Here is a 20008-nt window from a genome sequence, read left to right on the forward strand (position 1 = left end):
CAACGTGAATTTAATCGCGAATCCTGCGCAGTTCATGTGCAAAGATAGCAATTATTTATCATTTAGCTTTCGATACCCGTTCAATTATGGCAATTATGGTATAACGGCGTGTAGGTGGCGCGCTACGCACGTGTTAACAACTGTTAACAGCAACGTTTGATCCATTTCTATAGCAAGATGGTGTTTCGGTTCCGTGAAACAGTCGTCCATAACTTTTAGTTTCTATCCTCCTTTATCGTTGTGGCATAATTTGCAAGCAAAGATTGACTAGTCATGCTGCTAAAAATCCGTTTACTGAAACGGAAATAGTCATTTCGCATCTACGAATTCATTCAAAAACAGATATCAGTTCTATTTTGGTTCTGCTCTTTATACAGGAATAACTCCAGACTTCGACCGAACAAGAATAGCAACAGAACAGTGAATGAAAAGAGTTCCCCCCTGAGAAATGCATTAGGGCAGTCTTGGTTCTTTGGTGATGGTGATTAGCATAAGAAAAAGAACGGTTCAGATTTTATGATAACTCCTACTCGCGCCCTACACGTCCAGACATTTGTCGTTGATCCAGCAACGTTGGTTGGGTCACTCTGTCCATATAACCAATCGATCGGGATGACTTTGGGTCCAGTCGGATGTGGAAAGTCCACTCGAAAGCAGTTCGGTTCGGTTATTACACGCGGTGTGACCAAAAAGTGCCGGGAAAATGTGGCAAAATTTAGTGGTGTTGGTTATATTTGTGATCTTGTTTTGCTTACGGGATATGCGGAAGCCACTGCACTTTCCACCAGGTAAGCCTTATTATAATCATACCTACCCTCCATAATTAGTGTTTCGATATAATTTTATGAATGAGTTATGCAAGTTTAGCATTTATAATTATACAAAAAAAAAAACAATGATAGTCATTGCGTAGCATGCAAATGGCAAATTTAAGTGTGAGAAAACTTCTTAAAATGTATGATCCTAAAAGTGACCTGATCAGTGACATGATGAAACTGTTTTACTTCTACATTTGCGTGTTTCTACACCAGCGCCATTGAAGTCCAGATAAACCAAAACCGCTTGAAGAAAAAAAAATGTCATAAGTTTTTGTCATTATGTTGCGAAAACGTAACTTGTATAGTGTTATCCTTAATTCAGAGAGAACCATGTGTTTTTCCTAATTTCAAGAAAACAACTATAAAGTTTACAACTCTGTATTTTACCGCGGCCCGTGGCGTAGTGACTGCACGTTCACTTCATTAGTCGATGATCATGGGTTCGATCCCTGCCCCGGCACTAGCAATTTTTCGTCAGTTGCTCTTGCCTCCGAGAGCGACTGGCACCTGACCCTCTTCTGAGCATATATGCTCTAACGGACCCGGAAACTTTGATATCGGCTAAAAACGGCAACTCATAATGGACCCCCAATCGGATTGGAAAAGGAACAAGAGTCACACATCAACATCCTCGTGCTCATCATTCTAACATGGACAGGGTAGAAAAGTGACAGCAGCGCAAAAGTAACCAGTTCGATATAGTAAAATTAGAATACAATACATTTAGGTGCTGTTCAAAGTGTAAGTGCAGCCGCCAATTTTAATCGCTTACGTATTGCCCTAGTGGACAAGAGCTGTAAATTAGGCTGGAAGTGATTGAAGAATAAAAAACCCGATTTAATCCACCTATGGTGAACAGAACCCTTCTTACACTTATTAAAAATATTGTTGTATTATGCGTATTAAGCAAATTTATTTTGTGTGATTGACCAAAAGTTCTAGGAAATATTGTGGATTTGACATCTAGCGAATTAATTCCCAAAATAGCATCAGACCATGGACTTACCAGAAATGCCAGACACCTCCTAGAATCTTATATGGAATGTTAAAAAAAAAAGCTTTCATATTATGGAATATTGTATCTTTTGTTAACTGCCAAATAATCTTGAATCGATTAACAAATGGATAAGAAAATCAGCGAGATACACTTTGTCTAATATCTCTTAATCAGTTGAATAAATTAGCTCCGAAGTACTTGGTATTCATGGTTATGGTGTAAAAAGGACAAAAATAATATATCTACTATGCTAATCAGTTTTGGAATTAGCTAGTTATTTTGGCTGTCCGGTTCTTGCATTTTTCCCACAATATATAAGTTCAAAGCATTAATTTAACATATTGTTAGTTTTCATAAAATTCATGTGTATTTATAATTTGTTAATTATAATTTTGTTGAAAACAATAACCTGCTAAAATACACATTGTATGATATCAGCATAATTTATTGAAAAATAATTTCCCAGAGACTGGTGAAAGACTAATGCAAGATAACAAGTGAATACAATAATAAAAAAAAAAGAATTTATTTAAATACTCTTCGTAAGATATCTCAGTAATCAAATGTCGAATCGAAATAAAATTTCAGGGCCTTATACAAGGATATTGTAGCTTTCATTTGGTGCTTAGAGAACCCAAATCGGTTGACAGATGGCTGAGATATTTATTATGATACCCTTGGTCCAAAATCTCTCAAAAAGTTAACCTGTATTACTCCCAAGTACTCTTTGAAAGATATCTCGCTAATCAAATGTCCAATCCTAATGAAATTTCTGGGTGATCTACTAGGATGCTGAAGCTTTCATTTGGTGCCAAGAGAACCTAAATCGATTGACAAACGGCCGAAATATTTATTATGATACACTTGGTCAAAAATCTTAAAAAGTTTAGAAATATGACTCATAAGTACTCTTCGAGAGATATCTCGGTAACCAAACGTCCAATCGAAAAAAAAATCAATAGCGTTCTACTAGGATGTAGTAGCTTTCATTTGCTTCCAAGAGAACTCAAATCGGTTGACAGACGGCTGAGAAACGTGCGTGACTTTTTTTTTGTAACGCACATACACACACACACACATACACACATACACACACACACACATACAGACATTTGCTCAGTTCGTCGAGCTGAGTTCATTGGTATATGAGACTCGGCCCTCCGGGCCTCGGATCGAAAGTCGGTTTTTCGAGCGATATTTATACCCTTCTTATGGGTGTAAGAAGGGTAAAAAACTGAAGATAACATTTTTCAATTTTCATGTTCAGTCAGAGTGGACCAAGTACAACAGTTCGATATCACATGAATGGTAGTCAACAAATGACCTATATAAGAGCTCTTGACTAGTACATGAACCGGCTAACCAAATTTGAACGTTTTTTCATAGTTCGGCAATTTTTTGGAATATTGTAGTTGTAGTCACACTGTTCATAATAATTTATTCAGAGGATTGGCGTTTTTCACATATTCGTTTAGTCAGAGTGAGCTATTTGTTATCTCAGATACACTGTCCACTCTGTTTGCACGCAAACTACCGCACACGCCATGTCTGAACCAGAAGATTATAAAAATTGAATGTACATCGGGTTTCTTTCCACCAAACATTAGTATTGAAGCCGTCATAGAACGGGGGCATCTCGTATCAACCTTTTCGTATATTTGATAATTAACACATGTTAATCGATGGGAGTGACTTTGCTAAGACGGTTAATGTCACTCCTGGGTCCTCAGCTTCCAGAGATGGGACATGTGTCCATGCCTTAATGCCTAGGCTTGAGGCGAAACTGGAAGCATGTCCTCATTTTTTTTTGGTTTTTGATTTTTCATTAAATAACGAAGCAATATTTTCAAAATCGGTTTTCGTGCACATGTAGAGCATGGATCAAGGTATCTTCTAATTTTTTTTGTGGTGAAAAAAGTTTTCCATTTTTGCAGAACCGTCGTGCGGGGCTACTTTTGAAATGCGGGGCTACTTTGGACACGTTTGAATATGGATTTATTAAATTCAAAATATGGTTCAAATCTGTTTGATATCTTTGGGACTATTGTGAAGCAATAGTATTCGCTTCATTTGGTTGAAATTATTTTTCAAATAGACCGTTTTTTGCTTGTCAGGACGCGAAAAAACATCGAATAAACCAATAAAATATACATAACGTATCAGAACATTTGGTCTGTAAGCATTGTTTCTACAGTTCATAAATTTCAAAGGGTTGATCATTTCATTCAAAATGTATCAACGTAGCATATACAATCGAATATTATACATTGTAAATGACCGTTTCACCAAAATAAAGGATTGATGGTCCCTTTTTTTCAGGCTATCTATATAGCAATATCACGCTACTCATAATACCAAAGGTAGCACAGAACCATCTTAAAACGCATATATTTATTGAAATCATGTCCGACATTGTATACTACAGCATTGGTACAAAGTAGTTTCCTAAATAACAATTTGAAATGCAGTATTGTTATAGATAACAATGTCTAAAGTAGCACCCATCCGGTTCTATATGACATGTGTCCGATTGGTGTATGAACAACTTTTTTGTTTATTGGTGGATTTAGTTCAAATTTTGCATACATTCTACATACATACTCACGATTATTATGTCTAAAAATTTTGGAAATCCATTCACTAAAGCCTGTATCCGCAATAATCGGGACACAGAAATACAGCTGTAACTCTGCAATAGATGCACTAAAATTGTTCAAGTTTTGCCTAATAACATCTTAAGATGTGTTCACTTCACCTACAAAATTTTTTGTGAATCGGTGAAGTACTTTTTGTTGTAGCAATGAAAAAGTAGAAAGTGCGCCATTGAATTTTGTACAGCCCCTAGTTTTGCTTGTCATCGCTGTAATTTTTGAATTTGACAAAGAAAATGACTGAAGCTTTGAACATAAACCTCTCAATCTACATTTGTTGCATAGGCAAAATTTCATAAAAATCAATGCACTATCAACAATTTTATAGACAAAACATATATTGGGACTGAACGTGGTTTTAGCCCCTCAGACAGCGATTAGTCAGCACCCTTGTGTGTTTCGATTGTACTATTGAAAGTACTTTACCAATAACCATCAAATTTTCCAAGCATAATATACACATAATCAACTACCTTCTGTGAAAATTTCATGAAAATTGGCAGAGAAATTCAAAAGTTATGAATATGCAAACATCGCGTATGAAAAACATTCACCTATATCAACACCAGTAGCTTTCAACCCAATTGATCAAAGTTGATGAAATTTTGCAAGCAAGTGTCTCTGTAAGTATCATAAATGATAACAAAGTTTCATAACTATCATCACAGCACTGTGGACTGTAGCGTAAAAGAATCATCTATTATGCGAATGAAAATTGGTCATGATTGTACAAAATGCTTAAACCCACGTCTGTTTGTTTTTCATCCACAGTTAAAAGTAATGCATCGACATTTATGAAATTTTGCACAAATAATAAACATACACCAAAGAGTTTTCAGTAAATTATTTGGCCAATTTTACTGATTCATTACAGAGCTACAGCCGTGCTTCTGTGTCCCGATTATTGCGGATACAGGCTTTACTCTGGGAGTTATAATGTCATAAAGTTGAAAAACCATGAAAAAGTGTATAAAGAAGCCCCGCACGACGGAAACAATTTTTTTGCGAAATTTTATTCAAAAATGGTTTCTGCAAAAACGAAAAACATTTTCCACCACGAAAAAAAAAAATAGGAGATACCTTGATCCATACTCCACATGTATACGAAAACCGATTTTGAAAATAATGCTTCGTTATTTTATAAAAAATCAAAAACCAAAAAGTGAGGAAATGGATCTAGTTTCGCCTTAAGCGCCATAACTCGCTCTCTGATACGAAACAAGCATATTCTTTGACCCTGCAGAGAGGGGCTAGCTAGGGGGCTAGTGCACATCGCACCCTCAAGGTTAGCTGCGTAGCCTGCAGCAACGAACATCGATGACTCGCTTTGGAGGCTATGCTGGCGCTTAGCCAGTTTCCCGAGTGGTCCTCACCACTTCCTTTGTCCTCGGAAAGCGGGCAGGGTCAACCCCGCCCGCGCCCAACTGCTTTGAAGACATCAAGAACTGATGCCTACGTGCAACCCGATCTGACCTGCCTGTAAGGAAGGGCATCACTACCATTCAGGCCCTATTAAATACACCAGAAGATTGCTGACAGCAAAGTCTCCACTTGCCCGGCCCTTGCCGGGGATCCTATTCCAATCGCGGGCTCAGATCCATCCCAGTAGACCGACGCCACGACTGCAACGCCACCAGTACTCCTCTCCGTGGCCACTTAATCGCTGTAATGGTAAATATCGACCGCAGGGCACCGGTATGACCTACGAAGCCGACTCCGAACCCCTGGACCATCTTTTGTACCGCATCTGAAATAGCCATTCTCCGAGTCCACGCGCCACCTCCTCTGTAGCTCCCAGACGATATGGGTTATAGCCGTTGAAACGGCGTTCCAGCCAAACTCATCCCTACACATCCTCTAGACCAAGTTGTCCGAAGTTGTGTCCTCCCCGCATGTGGCAAGCATGCGGTCACGCATTGTGCGAAAACGCGGGCACACGAACAAAACGTGTTCCGCCGTTTCCTCTAAACCATTGCACACTGGGCATTCGGGAGAATCCGCATGCCCGAAACGGTGTAGATACTGTCGGAAGGAGCCATGGCCTGAAAGGACCTGCGTCAGGTGGAATGTAACTTCCCCATGGCGCCTATTAATCCAACTATCTACCCTCGGTATCAACCTATGGGTCCACCTTCCTTTGGTGGAACTGTCCCACGCGCGCTGCCATTTGACCATAGAGGCCATCCTGGCAGTCCTGCGTATGCCTCTTGTGCCGTGCATTTCGAAGCACTCCATGTCCTCACTGATAAGAATGCTGATAGGCACCATACCAGTAATGACGCAGAGAGCGTCGTGTGACACGGTGCGGTATGCGCTCGCAACCCTCAGGCACATAAGCCTGTAAGTACTTTCCAGCTTCCGTCGGTAGCATTTAGTACTTAGCGCGGTGCCCCACGCCGGGCCGCCATACCTAAGTATGGACGTAGCAACACTAGCCAGAAGCTTGCGCTTACTGGCGTACACCGCAGAGCTATTGGACATCATCCGGGACAGTACCGCAATAGCTATGGAGGCTCTTTTACAGGCATAATTGACGTGGCTACCGAAGGTAAGCTTATCGTCGATCATCACGCCCAAGTGTTTGACGGAGCGCTTTGACAGGATAGTGCACTCTCCTACACTGATCTCCGTATGATGCTCCGACTTCAGGTTATTAACAACCGTCACCTCTGTCTTGTGGTGAGCCAGCTCCAGTTTCCTGGACCGCATCCACGCCTCCACAACCTTGATCGAGTGGTTGGTAGTCAACTTTACCTCCTCGATCGTTTCACCGTAGACTTCGAGCGTAATGTCGTCGGCAAATCCGACAATCACCACTCCCACTGGATACTCTAACCTCAACACCTCGTCGTACATGACATTCCATAACACCGAACCCAGGATGGAACCTTGCGGGACTCCTGAGGTTATGTGAAAGCACTTCCGACCCACCTCCGTGTCGTAAACCAGTACGCGATTCTGAAAGTAGCTTCCGAGAATCTTGTACAAGTACTCCGGTATCCCCAGACGCAAGAGCGCATCGGCAATAGCAGCCCAACTGGCGCTATTTAATGCATTCCTTACATCCAGAGTCACTACCGCACAGAAACGAATTCCCCTCCTCTTAGGCTCGAGTGCTTTCTCGGCGATTTTTGTAACCAACAAGATAGCGTCTACGGTGGACCTCCCCTTCCGGAAGCCGTACTGGTTACTCGAAAGACCATTTTCGCTTTCGGTGAACCTCAACATTCTATTGAGGATGATCTTTTCGAGCACCTTCCCCGCCGTGTCTATCAAGCAATTTGGTCTATATGCCGACGGGTCTCCGGGTGGTTTCCCCGCCTTTGTCAGTAGTACCAGGCTCTGCCTCTTCCACACACTTAATCTCCAAATTAGGTTTCGGTAAATACGAATAACGAACTCAATCGGTAAAGCTTATTTTTACTGAAATGTCGTTGAAATTTGACAGTTCATCAAAAATAACTAGTCAAAAATAACGAAATTCGGTAATATACGTTCATTACTGATTATCGGCAAACTTTTTTGCCACAGCAATCGGCAATCAAATCATTTCGCTGAATTTCGGTAAAACGCATCTGTCAAAAATGAAAACGAACACGTTGTCGTCTGGGTGCCATCTCCAAAAAAGATGGTAGAAGAATTTTTCAAAGCGAATATCTTTCATCGATGGAATTTTTATCTCGTAAGTAAAGCAATCAAATTCGCTCTATGCTTCTGAAATGAATATTCAATAAAGATCCTCTCTTAATTATCTTTTCAGCTCGTTGGTTTGCAGAGGGAGCGCTGAAGGAGGTATGTTTTCTGGTGCCTGTTTGGTTGCTGTCGGGACCAGGGTCGGGACCTACTTCGATCGTCATGAAGGAGGCAAAGCTTCTAGTTAGCATCTGGTCACAAATGCTGCAAAAGTGTTACCTTGACCGACGCAGTGAAGATGCCACATTGTTACCAATGTTACCGGCCGGGAACGGTAGCTCTGTGAGAAATCCGTCGCTATTAAAAGTCAATCGAGTTAGTGATCCGCAAGTTGCCGCTACAGTAGTGCGTTAAATACGGCAGGATTTCAAGATGGATCTGCGCATCCGACGTGCCGCCGCTGCTGCCCTGCAGGAAACCAGCGAAACGTACCTGATCAGATTGTTCGAGGACACCAATCTGTGCGCGACCCACACCAAGCGCGTCACAATCATGCCGAAGGATATCCATCTGGCCCGGCGCATTCGCGTCGGAGGATTAGGAGGAAGTCATCCCGGGGGAAATGTCAAGGGAAATGTGAAGTTGTGTTTTTACTATTTTTTTTTGTTATTAAAGAGACTTCCAGCCTTTGGCTGATTCATATCTAAATAAAATGTTTAACCTAATTATATTTTTATTTTACTTCTTATTGATAACCATGAAAAAAACAAACATTTACTGAATTTCGGTAATAGTGTATGCCGAAATTTTCGGCAATGTATTACCGAGCCACTCGTTAAAGTTTGACAGTTGATATTTGTCAAGTTTGCAGCCTAGTCGGCAATTTGAACTTTTACCGAGATTTTTACCGAGCTCTCAGCTGTTGGATTCTCGGCGATTTATTTTGCCGGCCTCGGCAAATTAAATTAAGTGTGAAGGACTAGGATCATGACACGGAAAAAGCCCTTCGATGATCCCCTCCAACATCTCTGAAGATTGCTCTGTAGGAGCCATTACACCTCTCGTCTTTGCCATAACGATCCTGTAGGCATCACCCCAAGGGGTTCGCATTGACACTCTGACAGAGACCCTCAAAACAGGCCTTTTTATTTGCTCTTATCTCGGTCTTAAGCGCGGCTTTTGCGGCGGTGAACACCACCCGCCGTTCGTTTCGCTCTTCCTCTTATCGTGCTCGCTGCATCCGCCACCTAGCCCGTAGGCAGGCGCGGCGCAGGTCCGCAATCGCGTCGGTCCACCTCGGTGGCCTCCCAAATTTCTAGGGTGGACTCACCTAGGCATGGTCGCACGTGAGAGCACCGCTACCAGCTCGTCGCCGTCTAAATCAAGTAAGTTTTGCTCACGGCGGAGCGCCTCCCTAAATACCCCTTCTTCGAAGTATGATGTCTTCCACCTGCGAAGGCTTGGCCTTGGCCTAGCTGCCTCTTCCTCTACCCACTGCCTGCTGTTGTCGTAGTCGATACTGTAGCGAATCGCCAGGTGATCGCTATGAGTGTATCCATCGTCTACCCTCCAGTTCGAACTACTTGTTAGGCCAGGACTACAAAAAGTACCCAAGTAACACACTTGTCACAGAAGAGTCATGGCGGCGCAGGTTTTTGTTGCGCAGAAGTCACTGTGACTTTCTTCTAACAAATAAATACTTACTTGCTGGCTGTAAGTCACAGTGACTTCTGCGCAACAAAATCCTGCGCCGCCGTGACTTTTCTGTGACAAGTGTGTTACTTGGGTAACGTCAATGATTGGCTCCGCACCATTCCGACTGTAGGTACTCTTGGTACCGACGTTAGCCAGATCGACATCTAGCATGGCCAGCGTCTCTAGCAGGATCTGACCCCGCTGGTTCGTGAAACGGCTTCCCCATTACACGGCCCAGGCATTGAAATCACCCATAGCGGGTAATAGCACCACCGGCCTTCGCCCTGTCAGCACGGTCGTCATACACAGTCAAGGACGAAAATCACGCCGAAGTGGGCGAAAATTTGGAAAACCAAAATTGGGGGGCGAAAATTCTAAAAAGGGGGCGGTTATTTAGATGATTGAGAAATATCAAAAGTATTGAAATGTATTGTATTGAATGTCAACTGAATCATTACAACTCCCTCATATTTAAGATTTTTTGTTTCTAGGATTATTGAAAAATGTCTGTTTCGAGATAGAATAAATATTACAGAAATTTTGATATTTACGTGAATTCAATGGCAAAATTCCAAGAAAAAAAAATAATACTGCTATACTAATTTCCGAGACAATTCCCAGTGATTCTGGAAATCTCCTTAATAAGAAACTTCTATGAAAATTCATGATTGATTTTTGTCCAAATTATGAAAGGAACAGGTTTTTTTTTACTTGATACGAAAGTTTTGTTTTTGATGGAAATTTGAATCATAAACATGAAGTTTAAAATGAATCTAAGAACACTTTTCGGATGAAATTCGTCACACATTGTTTGAAAATATTTCAGAGAGGCTTCCTGGAGGAATTCCAAACGTTGCTTATTACTAGGAGCTACATTAAATTTTTTCCACAAATTCAGCGTTGAATTCCCTCGAAACCGAATAATGACTGATGCATGTCTTCTTATTTGATCATAAAAAGTTCACAGTCCGATCTGTTTTGCTCAATTTTGTTCAAGAATATGTATAGCACCAACATGATTTCAAAACGTATTAGTTTTACATGCAATAATGCATTTTTTTTTTAATACAAACATTCAGTGCATCTGCAAAAAAAATCAACGAAAATGAGAGCGATTCTAAATTAGATACTCTAAATACCAAGTTTGCCACAGTAGTGCTAATTAGTGAGCTTTTAAAGGCTTCCACTAAGTAAATTTTCAGAAAAAAATAAATGTTTTTCTCAAGCTTCAAGGGGGCGATACCTTCTAAAAGTTTGGGAAACACTGATCTAAGTGAACTGCTCGATCGGCCACCACGGAGGCGTATAACAGCTACAGAAGAAGACCCCGTTTACTTTGGCGATGACGAAGCCCTCATAGGTAGTAGACACCAACTCCTGGACGGGGTATTTACCCGTCGTCCATATCGCCGCCATTTTACCGGACCCATCCGCCACCTAGTTACCGTTGCCGGCGGGTACTCGGCATGGCTCCGCTATGATGGCGATATCTGTCTCCTACTTAGAAACCGCCTGACAAAGCAGTTGCTGAGCCGCATCACAGTGATTCGGGTTCAACTACGTTACCTGCACTGTGATTATTGTTCACTGCGGCTTTTTTGAAGGCCGGGCACCTTGGACCACCCGTTGGATGTCTGTTGTTCACGGATTTCCCGGTGCAGATCATACAGATGGGTGGACTCATGCAGCTTTGTGCCTTATGACCTTCAGCGCCGCATCTCCTACACAGTTGCGCCTGTCAGGACCTTTGTAGTCCCATGACTTGAGTCCTGGTTCCAGACACCTGAAGCAAACCTCCGGTGGCTCACGGTGCAGTGTCAAGTACAAAGTGAGTAAGACTGAAGCAGTCTTTTCTCCCGTAAGTGGACACCATCATCAGCTAATCCTTCGAGAAGCTGCCATTTCAATGTACACCAAAACCTCTATTTAGGTAACGAGTCGGGACTGCCTAAATATAATTTTTAACTTAATTGGATTCAGTTCATTACCTAAATGGATTTGAAGCTTGCAAAGAAGTTTAAGAAGGGCGAATGATCCGGAGATTTAAAGGGGGGGCATGCTGGGTGTCAGAGGGATTTCATGGGAGCTTAACGAGGGAGGGGGGTGTCAGAGGCGTCGCCACGGGGGAGGGGGGGGGGGGCTTCAAGGGTATTTTCGGGGAGTTTCGAGAGTCTCAGTTGCGATACATGGGATCCGTTGGGGTTTTAAGGGGATTTCGAGTGCATTTCAGAAAGCTTCAGAGGATTGTTGGCGAGTTTCAGAGGCGTTACGAAGGCGTTTTCGGGGGTTTCTGAGGGACTCAGGTGCGTTACATGGGGTCCGAGTGGATTTTAGCGGGATTTCGAAGGCATTTTAGAAAGCTTCAGAGGATTTTTGGCGAGTTTCAGAAGCGTTACTTAGCCGTTACGAAGGCGTTTTCAGGGGTTTATGAGGGTCTCATGTGCGTTACATGGGTCCGAAGGGGTTTTAGGGGGATTTTGAGGGCATTTCAGAAAGCTTCATAAGAGTTTTGGCGAGTTTCAGAAGCGTTACTCAGGCGTTACGTTTCGTTCGTACTCAGGCGTAGGCGTTTTCGGGGGTTTCTGAGGGTCTTAGGTGCGTTACATGGGGTCCGAGGGAGTTTTAGGGAGATTTCGAAAGAATTTCAGAAAGCTTCAGAGAATTTTTAACGAGTTTCAGTGGCGTTACTCAGGCGTTTTCGGTGGTTTCTGAGGGTTTCAATTGTGTTACAAGGGGTCCGAGGAGGTTTTGGAAGGATTTCGAAGGCATTTTAGACAGCTTCAGAGGATTTTTGGCTAGTTTCAGAGGCGATACGTAGGCGTTTTGAGGGGCTTCAGAGTGTATCAAGTGCGTAACATGGTGTCCGAGGGGGTTTTAGGTGAATTTTAGGGAGTTTTAGGAAGCTTCAGAGGATTTTTCACGGGTTTCAGAAGCGTTACGCAAGCGTTTTCGGAGGTTTCGGAGGGTCTCAGGGATGTTGCAAGGGATTTTGAGGGGGATTAAGGAGGCATACAGTATCTGAAAATACATTTGGATCACAGCTCTTAAGTAAGCTGCTGGGAGATTTCAGTGGCGCTTTAAATCGTTTCCTAAAAAATGTTTCAGGTGGTTCGTTTAGGAGAGATTGAAGACGTTCGATTGTAAATCTGATGACCTCTGATGAACTTACCACTTGTCAGCATAAAGTTGCATGAGGCTGTGCAAGCATTACTTTTATTCAATCATTTAAGCACACAAGTTATGCATGTAGATTCGATGACTTATGATCAAGAAAGTTTTTTGGAAACCGTAAACAGCCCCCAACCATCCCCCTAATTGCTCCCGTTTCACTTGAGCACGCCCTAAACTTCCCTTAACTCCACTTGTAACTTAATTCCCTTAAACCAACCTTATCCCTAATCTAAATCATTCCAACTGCTCTGAACACAATCAGATTACATTTAGGTAACGTTACCTAAATGGAGGGACCTTGCGGATGCTAGGTTTTCCGTAGAGTGCAACGAGCTCGTGGTCTATGCTTCGCCGCCATACACTGTTCTCCTGCACTCGCCAAAAACAACATAAATATCTCACGACTAATTTGTATCGCGTCACCAAACCAACTAAGAGCAATACAGTATGACCCATAAAAAAATGCGACATTCCATTTTTTTGCAGTATTTGATGATTTTTAATGAAATAATCCCAATGAATTAAACTTTTTTGGATTAGGATACAATAAGAAGGTCATTGTCATACAGGATCTCTAAAATTTTTGCCAAATATTCATTGGTTACGTATATGGGATACCTTATAATTGTTAACAATTTCTAAATAAAATCAAGTTTTCCTATAATTTTCATAGCAAAATGAACTAAGATAAAAACTTTTAAACACATGGAAACCATGAAGAAATATGTACTCTTTAATACGCCCATGTTTGACAAATATTTTAAAAATAATTTCAAATGTTTAGGAAACAAAAACTAAAAAAGGTGCTACATATTAAAAACCGTATTTAAGATAAATTAATAAAAAACTTAACACTGTTAGAACATTTTTCAAAACATTTTTTTGTCGATGAAGACAAAAACAATTTCATGCTTAAAACATAACATTTTCTAAAAATTATCATTTGTCAAATAATTCAATTTTCACAAAATGTCTCTTAATTTATAAGTTAATATTTTTTTCGTGCTTGTCCGACGAACCAACCAACTCCTGAAGACCTTATCCAGCCATAAAAGTACTATTTTGAAAATAAAATTTGATTGAATGTGATTGAAAGCAATTGAAAGAAAATTATATCCTTAAAAAACGGCCTCTGGTGCGTGGACGATTTCGACATCCATATGTTCAACGTTATATTTCCGAAGGTATTTGCATGGAATCAGTCTATGTTCCTTTGCCATTATAAGATTAGTGGCTCTACTATACTATCCAATAGATACATGCGAGGTTAATCAGTTCGAAGTAGGGGAACGATGACTTTGAAAACTGTCGCATTTTTTTATGGGTCATACTTATTATTTTATCTGTCGAATTAAAGTCATACGTCATTAAGAATAAATTCACATTTTCCAATCTGGCTTTCGTCCCTTCTTCTTAATTCTAAACATTGCATAACAATCCACAACGAGTACCGTTGCAGTCCGGATGGATCAACGAAAAAGAACCTGTATAATTTATTCATTGAGATAGGTCATTCAAACTGGCTTCCCTTCCCTTCCCCAAGGATTAATGCATTTTATTATCATTCCTCGAATCGCACCTCGTTTCAGGGCCCAACTGGTTCCCACTGGTCGGCAGCGGCTTCGAAGTGTTGCGCCTCGTAAAGCACTTCAAATTTTACCACCTGATGTGGGCCGAACTGATGCGCCGCTACGGTCCGATCGTTGGCCTCCGCCTTGGTCGCGATAGAGTCGTCATTGTGTCCGGGCTGGACGCCATCCGCGAGGTGTACTCAAAAGATCAATTCGATGGACGACCGGACGGATTCTTCTTTCGAATACGTTCGTTCGACAAGCGGCTCGGAGTGGTGTTCACCGATGGAGCCAATTGGGAGATTCAAAGGCGCTTCTCGGTCAAGACGCTGAAATCTCTCGGAATGGGGCGGACCGGAATGGTGAACAGCTTGGAAAGGGAAGCCGAAGAGATGATCCATCATTTGAGGAAGCTCTCCAGAACGCAGAAGGTGATTAGCATGCATAATGCGTTCGATATTTCGGTGCTGAATGCCATTTGGACGTTGATCGCTGGAAAGAGGTGAAAAGTTCAATGATCGCTGCATCGAGATGTGATTGGTGATTCTGGTGTTCTATTTCAGGTTTGAGCTGGATGATAAAAAGCTTGAATGGGTTATGGAAACGATACATAAGAGCTTTCGGGTCATTGACATGTCTGGAGGAGTGCTGAATCAGATTCCGCCCATTCGATATGTGCTTCCAGATAAGTCTGGATTTGCTCCGTTGCTCAATTTGTTGAGCCCCCTGTGGAAGTTTTTGCAAGTATGAAATTGCGAAATTGCTCTAAGTAACATGCTTATTACATCGCTTCCGTTCTAGGGTACCATCAAATGCATCCAATCGAAACTCGATCAGCCGGACAACCCGGATTGTTTCATCGCATCTTATTTACGAGAGTTAAACAACAACGAGCGACATTCTTCATTTACAAATGAGCAACTCCTCTGCCTGTGCTTGGATCTGTTTCAAGCTGGATCGGAAACAACTAGCAATACTTTGGGCTACGGAATAGCCCACATGCTGCACCATCCCGAAATAGTGCAAAAAATCCATCAAGAACTGGACAGTGTTGTAGGTCGCTATCGACTGCCGTTGCTTTCGGATCGTCCATATCTTCCCTACACAGAAGCAGTCCTGTGCGAGATTCAACGGATATCCAACATCGCCCCCCTTGCCATTGCCCATCGAACTGTGGCTCCTGTGCAACTAGGTACTTATGTGATTCCAAAGAATACCATAACACTGGTTTCGATCTACTCACTGCACATGGATAAGACATACTGGGGAGATCCGGAAGCGTTCCGTCCGGAGCGTTTCCTCAGCGAGATGGGAGATAAATTGATTACGCATGAGTATTTCATACCATTTGGATCAGGTACGATTGAAAGTTCCACACAACATTCAAACACTAATTTTCTTCTATATTGCAGGTAAACGAAGGTGCCTTGGAGAATCGCTGGCCAAGTCGAGTTTGTTTCTGTTTTTCACTGCCTTTATGCATGCCTTCATTGTTGAACCCGCAGAGGAGGGAAAACTGCCCGAGCTGGATGGGATCGATGGTATTACTTTGTCGCCGAGCCCGTACTACGTGAAACTCAAGGAACGTTTGATTTAAGATTCAGAATGTATTTTTATATAATCATATAGTAACTCAAGCGATGACCTATCAAAGTATTCACGCTATATGGGTAGTACGTATTGCAATAAATGTTTAAACTTGTGTTTAAATATGATGGCCAATCTCGATACGTGGAAAATTCAGGCGAGGAATCGCTCAAGAAATAAGCCAGCATTTAATTTGATTTTTTTTCATTTCAGTATAAAAAGGAACTATCTGATACAAATTTGTTAGATTTTTATTTTAAAGCTTAATGGAGGTTCTCAAAAGGATTTCGGAAGAGTTATCGAGGGTGTAGAGTTGCAGTCTGGTAGCCCAACGAACAACCAATGAAACTCAGGAGTGAAAGGAGTGACTTACTGGTATTTTCGTAAAACCATGACCTTCTTCAAAGTCCCTAGGGTATGCTTCATCGAGTTCTCCGACATGAACATCCTCTTCTCCGTCCTCAGGTCTATCAAGCTCGAACTTCTCCCCCTCTTGATTGAAGAAATAGGAATTACACTCATGGCACAATTATGGGTCACTCAAGGAACAATCATTTCATAATATGAATCGTTTTTCATACAAAAATAACACTTTCATTATTTTTATTTTATATTCTCTTCATTGAAACTCCTTTTTATTGTTTTATATAAAAATTTGCTTGTAAAATTCACTTAAGATGGTGAAAATTACTAAAATATTGGTGAACAATGAAAACCACAATAATGGGTCAAAATTGGCTGTGTAACAATTATGGGTCAATTTGTTGCCTATTATGGGTCACTCAAGAGGAATTGGCTCAACAATAATGTTTTATCTATTTTTTCAATGAATGATCACTTATTCTCGATAGATCAACTATAGTAGAATCTATAACTGGTCTCAAACCTCTTAACGGAGCGTGTTTTCGCGATTTGGAATCAATTTTTTAAAATTGGGACAAAACCCTTAACACAACCACCGATAAACGCCTAAAAGTATGCAATTCCCATGTACGCAGAACTGTCAATATTATGCTGCACAAAAAGTGACCCATAATTGTGTGATTTTCGGTGTTTCTTGGCACAATAATGAGTCACTTCAATTTTGCCTGAAATAAGCTTTAATTAGCTGCAGTTACATGAATTTATACATTTAGAAAGTAAATAATACCTTTATTTTGGTGACGATACCATTTTGCATTTGAAAATCACTGAAGCTCGCTTTTACAGAGCTTACGAAAGCAGCGCACGCACTTTCCGACATTCACAATCGAAGCGTTACTTTGACAGATGGTTTTGCGCCCAACAAAAAAATATCGAAAATATGTATATTTTGCTGTATAAGCCCGTGTGCGATACGTATAGTGACACAAAATAAATCAACTTATCAACGAAAAATGATAATAGCTAACAAAAGCTTGCAATTAACTAGTATTTATCTATTAAAGTGAAAAGTGACTAATAATTGTGTGTGACCCATAATTGTGCAATGAGTGTACCAGTCTTTCTTGTCTCCGTCGGCTCGTAGACGCTTTAGCAACCACCGGGAGTTTCTCTATCTCCAGCTCGTACAAGTCGCCCTGGAGTAGGCCGTTTCAATTACCAGCCCGTTCTTCTTCAACGTTGCTACCTGTTTGCCGAACGATACTTCTACGCCTGCCTTGGTTAGCTTGCTTACCAATATGAGGTTTTCCCGTAGACCTCCAACAACCTTTTACATCTTGAACTTGCAGGGGCACTACCTGGTTACTAATCCTGTCGATGACTCCAGCTTGATACGCCAGTAATGATTGAACTTCCTTGGCAACGTTAATAACAACAGGCTTCATCAAGTTTCTCAATGCCGTCAAATGCCTCTTCGAGCTCACCAGGAGTTCGCTTGATCTGTAGTCCAGCTTGAATTTCTCTGTTCGCTTTGCCTTGGCAACGCCGCTGTTAGCCATAAACACGACCGCTTTGGAACTGGAATCACTTGCCGCATTCGTACGCACTAAGATGAGCTCGACAAACGCCGGCACCGCCGTGGCTCAGCAAATATTTATACTGAATATCGGTTAAAAATTACGTTTGTAAAAAAAAAACATCTCCTGAGTCTCAGCAAACAAACCACACGATTGCTGAGATCCCGTTGAAAAACAAGTTTGCTGATTGCTCGGCGGTGCCAATCTCGGTAAAAAGCAAGAAAAATTGCCGAGATTCTGCGAAATAAATTAAGTGTGTACTCCTATCTTGCCGACCATTCTGCTTCCAGCAATCCTTTTGAAGATGGCCTTTCTTCCCGCATAGGTAACACTTACCCCTAAACTTCATTTCGTCCTTGTTTCCAACAAACGCCACCGGTTTCTCCTCGTTCACCTGGTATCTTGCCATACGCTTCGATTCTTCACTCAACAACCGGGTTTTCATCATCTCGTATGTCAGGTCAGCTTCAGCTAGGTTTTCCAATGCCGTAACCAGAGGGTCAAATGATTCCGGAAACGTGAGCATGAAAGCTGAGCACACATCACTTTCTTCGAGCTTCGAACCAGCCATACGGAGTTGACGCACTAAATCTTCAAACCACAACAGATGACCTGGAACCGATCCGCCGTCTCTCAACTAAAGTCTTGTAATCTGCTTCCGGATGAGCGTTTGCCTTCCCGCCGACTTCATCATGAAAGCGTCTTCTAGGCTTTTCCACATCGCCCTTGCCGATTCCTTTCCCCTCACGCATCCAATGTATTCGTCCGCAATGAAACTCACCAACAGAGCCTTAGCCTTCCCGAGCAGAAGGGAATAGCAACAGCATAATAAAATGTGTTATTTTGGAAGAATAACTGAGTAGCGAAAAGAGTTATTTTCATGTTATTTACATAACATATCCTGTTATAAACTTGTCTGTCATAAGCGGCAAAATAACAAATATCATAACAAAAAAATGTTCCTGGAAGACCTGTTTAATAACATGTTTTGTTAGTTTCAATAACAACTTAATAACAGCGAATTTTGAAAATATTTCAATAACAAATTTTGATATGAATAAGTTATTGATAACAATCTGAAAACAAAATTTGCTTTTTTTCTGTTGCGGGTAGGAACTCCTCCAAAGTCCCATATGCATTCAATGGGATACGCAACAATAGGATCTATTGTTAAATGTTTCATTCATAATTGGGACGCTATTGTTGTCGCAAGTGACTTCTTATCGAAAACAGAGAGAAACAATAGTTCTCGTTTATTTTCCAAACAACTTACGATGAAAAACTACCGTCGTTTTGAAACGCTTTATTAGGTGGTTCATTGTTTATAAGATTAATTTACATTATTACCTCATTGATTGACACATTTATCCTAGTTGATCTAAGTGGGCTCGATGCAGTGAAATCAATAAAAAATGAAATGTCTAAAAATAATCAAAGGAGTTCTTGATGACTTATTTTTTTACATTTTTGTCGATAATGTGTTGTTCGTCATTGAATTCCACCAGTTGATCCAAAATGTTTCATAAAATGGCTAACACTCTATTACACTCTCTATTTTCGTATTCATATCTAACTGAAACTGGGACAAAAAAACAAGTATACTTTTCAAAGTGCTTATAAAACAAAAGGCTGATAAGTTGGCACTGTAACGTAATGTCAGTAAGAAGAGGAGCTGATGACAAAATAATATTTTCTCTTACAGTTCCTCACGGAATGCTGTGAACAACGAAAATCTCGAATGGTGTAATTTTGATTGCAAAGCTAGTTATGTTGTAATATTAATGATCAAATATTTGTACTAGTCTCAATGACACAATAATAACTGAACTTGTGCTACAACAAAACATGTTATTGAAATGTAATTTAAAGAAAATGTACCAAGAGCACGAACACAACAAAATAAGATTGCCCAACAGAACATGTTATGGCACGGTGATGACTTAAT

The 20008-nt window shown here is 41.1% G+C and overlaps 1 protein-coding gene across 1 annotated transcript; it reads left to right on the forward strand.

The window, feature by feature from the left end:
• Positions 1–428: 428 nt before the first annotated feature.
• LOC109404918 (methyl farnesoate epoxidase-like) lies at positions 429–16134 on the forward strand. The gene is made up of 5 exons (XM_019677870.3): positions 429–788; positions 14555–15038; positions 15100–15280; positions 15338–15893; positions 15949–16134. The coding sequence occupies exons 1-5, from the start codon at positions 704–706 to the stop codon at positions 16131–16133; spliced, it is 1491 nt and encodes a 496-aa protein (XP_019533415.3). The 5' UTR covers positions 429–703; the 3' UTR covers position 16134.
• Positions 16135–20008: the final 3874 nt, after the last annotated feature.

Source organism: Aedes albopictus, chromosome 2, assembly GCF_035046485.1.
Source record: "Aedes albopictus strain Foshan chromosome 2, AalbF5, whole genome shotgun sequence".
NCBI lineage: Eukaryota > Metazoa > Arthropoda > Insecta > Diptera > Culicidae > Aedes > Aedes albopictus.